Source organism: Helicoverpa zea, chromosome 27, assembly GCF_022581195.2.
Source record: "Helicoverpa zea isolate HzStark_Cry1AcR chromosome 27, ilHelZeax1.1, whole genome shotgun sequence".
Taxonomy (NCBI): domain Eukaryota; kingdom Metazoa; phylum Arthropoda; class Insecta; order Lepidoptera; family Noctuidae; genus Helicoverpa; species Helicoverpa zea.
Window position 1 is genome coordinate 6,659,722 of NC_061478.1, and position 11,272 is coordinate 6,670,993.

The 11,272-nt window shown below is 39.0% G+C and overlaps 1 protein-coding gene across 1 annotated transcript; it reads left to right on the forward strand.

Annotated features, from left to right (window-relative positions):
- The first annotated feature begins 9,074 nt into the window (after positions 1 to 9,074).
- LOC124643404 lies at positions 9,075 to 11,031 on the forward strand. Its single transcript, XM_047182393.1, has one exon. It carries the CDS (start codon positions 9,173 to 9,175, stop codon positions 10,094 to 10,096), a length of 924 nt encoding a protein of 307 aa, XP_047038349.1. The 5' UTR covers positions 9,075 to 9,172; the 3' UTR covers positions 10,097 to 11,031.
- The last annotated feature ends 241 nt before the right edge of the window (positions 11,032 to 11,272 follow it).

Consider the following 11,272-nt stretch of genomic DNA (forward strand, 5'->3'; position numbering starts at 1 on the left):
GACATAATCCAAAAAGAGAACTATCCCAACTTGTCAATTCCATTACTAAAAGACCAGCTCACTAATTCCGATCATTGTTAATAGGTCAAGAAGACCAAGCCTAAAACGACGAAATCAAAGAAAAAACATCGAAAGCATCATCATAAGAAGAAGCCGGTTATCCACGACGATGTAGAAACTGTCATTGAGGATTATGAGAATGAGAAGGGGAAAGAAGAAGAGGCAGAAGAAGAGAACGTGGAGGCAAAGGAGAAACAGGAGATGACAACGCTGAAACATCGATGTCAAAGCCCCGGCATCAACCACAAAGGGAAGCAAATTTTTCAGGAGATGCCGGCTGAAGCCCTTTATGTTGAACCTAATACATACAATGATCAGGTAACGTAGAAATCATGTAATATTTTATTAATGCTTGTAAATAATCTTAATTCTTATGGAACTCCGTGTTAACCGGAAGAAATTGATAAATCATTTCTCAAGGCCCAGTCTCTCAAATCGGAGCTGGTGATTTTAAACAATCAAATTAATAAGTCAGATATTTTGTCTCCACCCACTAAATCAGGTCTCTTCTCAGGATTCTTCGGTCAGGATCCCTGAAGTCTAAAATCTATTGGTTATTTAAAAACTATGTGGTCAGACAAGTACGCACTTCGTGTAAAGTACAGCACCCAGCATAAAGTTAGATTTGTAAGCTAATGATGTAAGGGAAAAATAACCAGTGTAAGCAAATGATGGTCTAATAAAAACTCATGATACTATTATTGATGATATTTTTATTTCGCAGTCATACTACGAACTAGGAGCTCAAAAAAAGCCTCCAAGAACTACAATAACTGAAGACCCGGACTACTATGGGAAACATTACGAAATCAAGAGGGACCTACAAAATCAAAACACTTTTACAGCCAAAGATGTAGCCGCTCTTGAAGTGATTGTAGATCTCATGAAGAATACGCTCAGCTATGAAGAGAAAGATATAGCGAGTGTCTTCCAAAATAACAATTACATGGTCCAAAATCATGCAACGAAGTCAGTCATTAATCGTAATGACACCACGAATTCCATCCAGGTCCACATCGCTATACCTTTCGATTTCCAAAATGGAAAGAAACGTTCACCTCTTGACCCTATAAGAGTAAGGAAAGTATTCTCAGCTAAAATGTCAACACCGGTTGATTTAGAGTATCAAGTCCATTCGTTTGAAGGCACTATTCCACCGACCACGACAATTAAACCAACACAATCTAGTTCTAGTCTTAGCCCAAGCTCTAGCCCTGGCCTTAGCCCAAACGCTAGTTCTACCACAAGCCCTAACAATAACCCAACAATTAGTACTACCATTTGCCCTAATCTTAACTCTAGCGCAAGCCTTTGTCCTACTACTAGTGCTAGCCTAGAAGATGGATTATCACCGGGAATGTACCTACTCGTTGATAAACCAAAAAGCGGTTATGCTCTAAGACCAGTGAAAACTAAGGCCGACAATATGAAAACGAGGCAAGTTTCGGTAGCCAGTACAACTTCAATGCCAGACTCAACCAAACCAACAGAAACGAGGGATGAAACCACAAGTATAAAGAGTCTTGCCAAAGTGACGCTGAGCAAGGAATTCATAGCCGCTGTAAACAAACACTTGATAGAAATGTATGAGAATATGACGAGGGTTAACAAAGAGGTGAATAATAAGACAAGAAAAGGAAGGTCGATTCGGAAGATACATAAGATTAGGGGTGGCGAGGAAGGGAGGGAAAGCGGGAAGAGATCTTCTGAAAGATACACGATCAAAAGACATATCGACTGGGAAGCTGTCAAGAAATACTTTGGACACGACAGAGTTTGCAATTGTAAATGTAGGTCTAACAAAGCAATGTGTAGAGCTTGTGCAGCCAGCGATGCAGTCATAGAAGAACTTATATTTGAGTTTGATAACTTAGGACGCTACATGAGAGACCATTGTACAGAAATACAAACATTCTTTTGGATGAATCCTTTGGGCGGACAGAAATTGAGGGAATCCGTCAGCAGAATAGACAAGAGCTTGGGAGATTATTATAAACGAGTTAAAGGAAAATGCCAAGGCAGAACTTGCAAGACTTTTACGACTTACATAGATAAGAGGCAGATAGTAAAAACATCGAAAGTGCCTAAAAAGGATGTGTTCACCCATCTCATTACCGATCTAACTAACATCGCGGAAGATTTGAACAGAACGATATCTCTTAAGGCTTGCTTCAACGAGAAGTTGCTAGCTGAAGGAGAGAGATTCATGAACGCTCTCAACAACTGTCTTTCACAAAAAACATTCGATAAACGCGCCACTTCTAACTCAACAAAGAAGAAGATGATAAAAAACGTCTATTCGCTTGATAATATTAATGTTAATATCATTTGTAATCCAGAAGTTTCTTCTTCTCCGTCAACGGAGGACTTTTACCGCACCACGGCAGCATTAGCGACCCATCTAGAGAGTTCGCACATGGTAACCGAACCGAACTTATTCGATTATGAAGTCACAGAACCGAAATTAAAAAAGCGTAAAGGATTCAAAAAGCTCTTTCCACGCAAAAATAAGAAAAAACTCTTTACTTATTGCACCTCAAGCTATGGAAGGAGGCAAAAGATTAATTTTAAACGTGAAATAGACGCCGAGTCATATAACTTCGTCCCACCTTTGATATCAGACGGCGGTGGTTCATTTTGGCTTAACTATCTAAAAATTAGCACGAATGAGCCTCGCATTGTCAGAGAATCTCGTAAAAACAAGCCGAATATTGAAATAGCAGTCGTTCAAAAAGCACAAGATGGGACGTCGATGGTCCAAAAGATAACTGAACCATTAACTAAAGGAGAAAGGGAAAAAGAAAGGGATAAAGATGGAAAAAAGAAGGGTGCGACTCCAAACTCCATTTATATGACTATTAAAACTTCGCCAAAGAGAAAATATTATCGAGATACTGAATCCACAACAGACTACCTTACTCATAACATTAACCAGTTACTGCAATTATTTGGAAGTTTACAAGATATTGAAGCGATGAACCAGCACTCAAACAGATCGACAATGTTTCTGAACCGTCCCACAACAAACAACGATGAGAGCAGTATACTGGATGAGGCGGAATCCAAACCAAGACCCAAAACTCCAAAGCCGGTCAAGAAACTCAAATGCAAGGATAAGGCACCTGATAAGAATGGTACTACCACCACCACACCAGCTCCCAAATTCCCAAAGAAGAAATTAAAGCCAAAAGAACCTGAGGATTCTTGTGACAACATAATAATACGTGGTACAACGGAGGACCCAAATCCTCGTACTTCTCTAAGTACTATTCGAAATATAACAAGCACTGAAAAGGCTGAATCTGAGATGAGTGAAACCCCCACTGAGGCGACAACGACAGCTCCTACGTCAGCCCTCGTTGACGTATCATTGACGAACGCCTTCGACACGTGGTCAAGCGGCACCATAGACTCGTCACCAGGAAATGAAAATGACCCAACGACAGCCAGCAATGCCAAAGACCTCAGTGACTCCGCTATAGCCCACACTGATATTTCCACAGCACCTACGACAGCAAGAATAGTATCAAAAGGCGGTGAACTTAAGGAATCTCTGAAACCAATAATCACTACAAAGCCAGTGTCGACAAAGTCACCGAAGAAGCCACCGAAAGTGACAAAAACATCGCCAAAACAGCAGGCAGAGTCAGACGATCCTAATAGACCGATATACCAAGACGACGAAGATGTGGTAACGACGACTACACAATCATCAGGCTTTTTCCACAAACTCAAAACTGCGACGCTGAGGTTTTTCGATGCCGTTGCGAAGTCGAGCATCGAGATACCAGAGCCTACGAGCTCGACTGCTGAAGCTCAGACAATGATGCCAAGTATAAGAGATAAATTAAGCACAGGGACTGATACTGCCGACTTAAAAGAACCTTCTCAGATGACCACACGCCCGAGTCCAACTATTGTTATAATTAATGAATACGATAATCAAATTAGCAGTGACATATTGAATGATCCGAATAAAGATGCGGCTGGGTATAGGAATTTGTTGCTTTCTATAATACAGTATGAAACAAACAAATTGAATGATGAATGGCATCGGATAGCTTATGGTGGTGATAAGGATAAAGATGAGGGCAATGTTAGAAGAAGCGTCATTGAATTTAGAAGGCCTGATATGAAGTAAGTATCTAATGTAAACAAATTTCTTAGAATATTGTTTTTAGCTAGAAATGTCAGTGGCTGACTCACAGCCAGTTTCTTCATCAAAAGTTAAAGCCAAAGTAAAAGTCAAAGTAATGTCTAAAGTAAAAGTAACGGTTAAATTCAATTTTTCTATGAATTTTGCTGTCACTATAGCCTTGAAAAAACGAATTTGACCGTTACTTTAACTTTAGACATTACTTTAACTTTAACTTTTGATGAAGAAACTGGCCGTTAGACACATTAACAGCTGTAGACTAAATCTATGTTTCTATATTTTCCAAAACCTATCTATCCGGATTTCTAAAATCTATTTTATCCGTTGTTTTGCGATTAGACAGATGTTTTGAAAGCACATTTGCTATAATTTGCTCCTGTCCTACAAGGCTAATTGCTTATCCCTTATATTTATTTTTCATTACGGACCCATTAGAAATTAACTTATCATGTATAAATGAATATAGATTTATAGGTACCAAGTATCCAAACCCTAACTCAGATCTTAAATAAATTCAGTCCACAATTTTCAGAGGTACCGCAAAACCAAGGAAAAATGCGTATAAACTGAAAGATGAGGCTGAAGAGGAATATGATATATTTCAAGGGATGAAATCATTGAAGAATCTTGAGATGCCCGAACCGTTACCTCTGCCGTGTCCGTGTACGAAATCGAAAAAAAAACAGCCGAGTTTGCTGGATAGGATAGCTAGCAAAATAGGCATCAAAGTTATTCCAGGAAAGAAAAAGGTAATTAATGTTAACTATAATATTAATTATTATATAATATAGCATGTCTCTACACGACCTGACTGCAGAGTCCCGGATTTTTGGAAGGCGGTAGGTAGAAAGGTAGGTCAATTAGCGTAATCAATTATTTAAATTAAAACTAACGAAGCGTTCAGATTTCTTGTCAAATCGAAACCATTCCGTCAAAGATTAGTCTTAATTACTGCCTGCCTCGTTGGTCTAGTGGTCGCAAGCGCGGCTGCTGTGCTCGCGGTCTCGGGTTCGATTCCCGGGTCGGGCCGAAATCGCTTTGTGGGTTTTTTTAAGCTTTCACAAAGCAGCCCAGCCCGTAGTCTGGAAGTTGGTGATTGATTCACCCGTGCACCGAAGAGCACGTAAATGTCGGTCCTGCGCCTGATCTCTTTCCGGTCGTGTCGGATTGCCGTCCCATCGGGTTATGAGAGTGAAGGAACAGGGAGTGAACCTGTGACTGCGCAAATGCGCATGCTGCACTATAATATGTCCTGCGCAGCTGACTGATCTCCTTAAATGAGAACAGCCGCCGTGGCCGAAATCGGCCGTGGACGCCATTAAGAAAAAAAAATCATGGTTCTTGCTTGTTTGCTTTGTCAATTTAATGTATTTCTTTGTTTTCAGGATTCCAAGTCCTCTTTAACTTCTACAATGCACACGACGGCATCGCCGCAGTTTCTGCAGCTACATCTACGTTCTGATCTGCCTGAAATAGTAGGTATCCCTTTCCAGAAATAGTAGATATCCTTTTCCATTCTTTTCTGCTGGGCAAGAATTGCTACTAGGACCCCTTGACCAATAGGGGCCCATAGTTACTGTCCTATAACGTTTTAGTAAATTGAAAACATGAGATTGTTTTTTGGAAACTAGTATCACAGTCTATAATATATTCTACTGTAAACTGTTTTTAATCTAACTACTAACGTTCGTAAAAATGTCACTCACACATACATGTGCATTGACGAGCTTTTATGTTCTGCTGTCAGCACTGAGTGTCGTGCATCGAGCACATGCGTGTGTGAGTGACATTGTTACGAACTTTAGTACGTAGCTTCACAACTGTTTACAAGAGAATATATTTAAACAGTGCTAGTAAGTCCGTAAAAACTTAAGCTTATTCATGGCTGTAAACGTGAAGTAATAAATAAATAAATAAAAAACTTTATTCACAAATATGAGACAACTATACAGAATAATACATTTAGTTGCGTTGGATTAAGCAAGTTACAAAGCTATACAAAAGTTTAATAAAGGTATTGTCACACTAGAATTTAGGCAGAAATGTAAAAAACAGCGAAATGAAATTGAAAGTGGTCTGGTTGTCTTTGGATTGGTTCACCCTATCCCCTCGTACTAGTGTAGAACTGTATCACGAGCGGATGGTCTTCCTCAACCTTATTACAACACATTCACACATGGTTCCAGTTACAATGTCTCAGGCAACAATATCTTAAAGCTATTTTAAGAAATTAAGTACATTATTGTGAATTATAGTATGTGTAGTAAGTATGTAGTTAATCCGTGTTATTTTATGTATGTATATGAGTGTGTTTAAGTGTATGTTTTGTGTAAGTTACAGTAAGTGTGCGTTGATGTGTGCTTACATTTATGTGCTCTTTTTATACTAATTTTTTTATCAGATTTTCAGTGGTGTTGTAGTCTAAGTAATGAAAGTTAAAGATGATGTTACATATAACTATAATGTAGGTATTTAATAACTTCTGTTGTCAAAAGGTAGGAAAAAAGCCGAGCGTCAGGGAAACATCCAAGAAGAAGAATTCGAAAAGAAGGAGAAAGCTAAGACTCAACAGTTTGAAGTCATCGCGCACGGCGACGGCGGCAGACAACCCAAGTAAGGAAAGCTAGTAATATTTCAGACAAGCGGGTTTCCTGCGGTTTCACACGCTTCCCGTGGGAACTACTGTCTGTGCCGCGATAAAATATAGCCTATGGCACTCAAGAATATTGTAGCTATCTATCAGTGAAAGAATTTTGGAAATCCGACCAACGGTTCCAAAGAGTAACCCCTACATACAAACTTAGAAATTTCACCTCTTTATAATATTAGTGTAGAAGGGTGCGTCCTGCGTAGGTGAATCAATGATGAACGAATGCAAAGCGATCCGAAACGAATCCAAGGATGTACTCTACGAAATCAAATGTTGTTTTATCGTTCGCATATAGATCGCTCACGTAGAACGCACCATAAGTAAGTAGTGTGAATACTTTTCCTGCTGTCCAACGAATCACATTGATGTCGGAAGATATAACAATACTTGATACAATATTGACTTCAGTCAGCCCCTTAAAGTGCCTGAAACTCCTATTAATAACTTAGCAAATTCTAGCTATTTAATATTCTAAATACTTGTTTATATTTAGTAGAAAGACAGTGTTTGACAATACTATGTAATCAACCGAGAGTCTCATTTCAAAAATTTTAATCTAAAGAGTTTTCTACTGTCTTTCTACTAGTTCTCAGTCGATTCTCAGGACGAGAAGCAACTGAACATTAACTAAACAGTTGTTTTTCTTCCCCAGATCGGCAAAGAAAAGTAGTGGTATTATATTTCCCGAATTTAACACACGTGCTTTGTTTCAAGAGGCCAGTGATTCTCGTCGGTCAACCGAATCAAGTCAAATTTGTGACATACAGGCCACACTTGACTACATCACGAATCTTCAAGGGAAGGTCCCGAAAGAAGATTTCGAGGCCATAGTGAAAAACATCTCTTGTTACAAGTATAAACCTGTGGACTCAAAGTTCTTTGTGCCTTATAAGAGAGAAGGCAAGAGATGGGACTGGATCAGAAATAAAAGATGTCTGAAATATCGATTTGCGAGAGTAGAAGAATCAGATTTTGATGATGATGATGATGATGCCGTGGAATTTGATGATGAGAGTGATTCGTTCGAGAAATACGTTAAAGGAGAAGATGGTATTTATAAAATTGTTACGAGGAAGAAGAGGACTGCGGGCTTAGATAATTTGGATATTGGCTTGAGGAATATACCGACTTTGGTGCCTGGGCAGGTGAGTTTGACACAATTTATGAAGATTGTGACCCATCTATACTTATTAGAAAAAGGACATAAGTGTAAGTATGACGTCTGATAGAGAGGAATGGAAGAAAAAGACATGTTGGCATGTGACAAGGAATGACTCTGGAACAGGGCAGGAAGATGATGTCCCATCTATACTAATTATAAAAAAGATGGAGAGAAAACATTTCTTTATTTGTACCCTGAAGACTCAACTGCCTCGCCTTTTTCTCAGCCATGTTGGGGTCGGCTTCCAGTCTTACCTGATGCAGCTGAGTACCAGAGAAACGACTGACTATCTGACCTCCTCAACCCAGTTACCCGGGCAATTCCTGAATACTACGAAACCTCTTTGATTTTTTTCTTAGGAAGCTACGCTATCCCCGGGTGGCATAGGCTATATTTCATCCGAGTACAGGAAGTAATTGCCATCGATAGACAGACAGTAATAAATAACTTATTATAAGCTTAGTTTTTTTCCAGGATGAACTATACGTCATGGTAGGGGATACCGTGACTCTAGACTGTATACCGTATCCAAGTTTCCCTGATGCTGATGGCAAGTACAGCTGGAAGACTGACAGGAAACGGATGTTGAAGCAGGACAATGTTCAAGTGGAAGGCGTTAAAGTTACCATTCATAATGTGGAGCCGAGGAATGTTGGCAGTTATACTTGTAGTTTGGTGAGTTGGGATATTATGGAAATGGTATTTTGCTTGTTTTGAAAAAACTATCTTGTAACCCAACCTGAGATACATAGATAGAATGAAAAGAACCCTTACTGTGTATTGCACTAATTAACTATAACTGTAACCGGTCGCCGATTTGATAAATGAGCGGCAATTTCACGACAGGTGATGGTTCGGTTATCTTTAAATGGTGTAACTCACCCTTAGTTTTTTGCATGTGACAAAGTGATACTGCAAAATAAGTACCTACATGAATTAGTTAGCAAATTGGTTGAAATCTTTACCGAATACGTCAAAAATATCGTTTGAACTATGTCGGTAAAATTGTAGAGTGTAGTAAACTCACTCACTTCACGGTGGACACTCAGTCGTACAGTACGCGCTGCTTGCTGCTCCGAGCAAATAAATAGATCGCCAACCTTTTGCATACTTCTTTCAACTCTTTTCTAGTAGTGCTTTAACAATGAAAACGTGTGCAGTGTGTAATGTGAAATTCAACGATGGCGTTCAATGTGGAAGCTGTAAAAAACACCTGGACTTTGAATGTGCAAATATATCCGAGGTTGGATGGAGAAAGCTGGGTGCTACAAGGATGGCACAGTGGAAGTGCTTAGCCTGTAAAACTTCGTCTCCAGCCGTACCAACTTCTGATCAAGCTTCCCTTGAAACCATCCTCAGTGAGATACGGGACATGAAACGCCAACTGATTAATTTGCCGACACTAATCGATGACATCAAGGTTATTAAGGAGGAGCTATCCGATCTGAAGTCGACATGTGAGGGAACCAGTGGCAAACTTGAAGAATTTGATTTAAGAATTGCTGAAGTCGAAAATAAAGTCTCAGAGATTGACAAGATGCAAGAGACTATTAATGATCTTCAAACAGAATTATCCAGAGCTAAGTTCGAAATTGCATCATTTGACCAGCGCTCCCGGTTAAATAATATCGAAATTAAGGGTGTTCCTATAAAGAAAGATGAAAATTTATTCTCGATTATTGATGCGATTGGCCGGAAAGTGAACTATAGTTGCCCCAAAACCCTGATTAATTACGTCTCGAGGGTGCCCATTTTCAATTCTAACGAAAAACTTATTGTCGTGGGCTTCTTGAACAGATACGTCAAGGAGGACTTTATAGCGGCCGCAAGAGCAGTAAAGGACCTGTCCACAACCGACATTGGACTTCAAGGCACATCTCGGCGCATATTTGTCAATGATCATCTTAGTGTAGAATATAAGAAGCTACTGAGTAAAACCAAAACTATTGCCAAAGAAAAAAACTACGAATTTATTTGGGTGAAACATGGCAAAATTCACGTACTCAAAAACACCAACTCAAAGGTTCTAATAGTGAGGAAAGAATCGGATTTAAACAAAATTGCTTAATATGTTATTTATACTACATTATACAATCATCGCTACTACTTTGCTTTGTCATAACTCATTTCACTATACTAAGTTGTTACAAATTGTTTAGCACCTCTGCTACACTAATGAACCGGTTACCATTCTCTTGTTCGTTAGTAAAAATTCCACTATATTGCTTATCGCGCTGTTTACTTCAATGCGTCAAAACTAAAAATATGCTTAACTCTTTCTTACCTGTACGATCCATACGTTATTGCTTGTTTGCTCACACAGTTGTTTACCACTCAAAGTCGAATATTACCCTCACGCTAATTAAACTATTGGTAATTTGCTTACAACAAACATATTTATTTGTCTTCGACATTGTATCGGTTATTCATATGCTTTTTAAACGACTTTTATTGCTACTTTGTAATGGTTTCTTTTTTGTTATTGATTTGATGCGCAATGGCAACTAATGCGAATGTAAGCTTATACGGCCTAAACATATTCTATCAGAATGTTCGTGGTTTACGAACTAAATCCGATATATTCTATCGTCAGATGGCAGCTTGTACATACGATATTATTATTCTCACGGAGACGTGGCTATTGGATGGAATTTTGAACTCAGAGTTTTTTGATGAAAGGTATATTGTGTGGCGCAGGGACAGGGATTATATTTTAACTGGTCAATCGCGCGGTGGTGGGGTGTTAATAGCTACTCGTCGAGAATTGTCAGTTACATGTCAACAACATTTTCAATCAACAGCTGAAGATCTCTGGATAAGTATGCATTTGAAGGACTTTAATACACGTAAGTATATTAACTTACATCTTTGTGGGATTTATCTTTGTAAACAAAACCGTGGTCTTTCTTTTTCTTCACAGTTAACGAACTTTCTGTCCAAATTAAATACATCTGTTATTGATAACTGTCCTGATAAATTTCTTGTTATTGGCGACTTCAACATGAGTGGAATAAATTGGGTCCCATCTGATAGCATATCGTTCGTCCCAACAAATCTTAAAAGTAGTGATGAAGTATTATTTGGCGATGAGTTATGTACTATAGATTTTAGTCAATATAACGGTGTGACTAATAAACACGGCAAAATACTCGACTTAGTACTCTCCAACGTGGCAGTCGGCGTCAGTGAATGTTTAAGCCCGTTGGTATAGATAGTTCAACTCAGATTTGCGCGCGGCCCTATG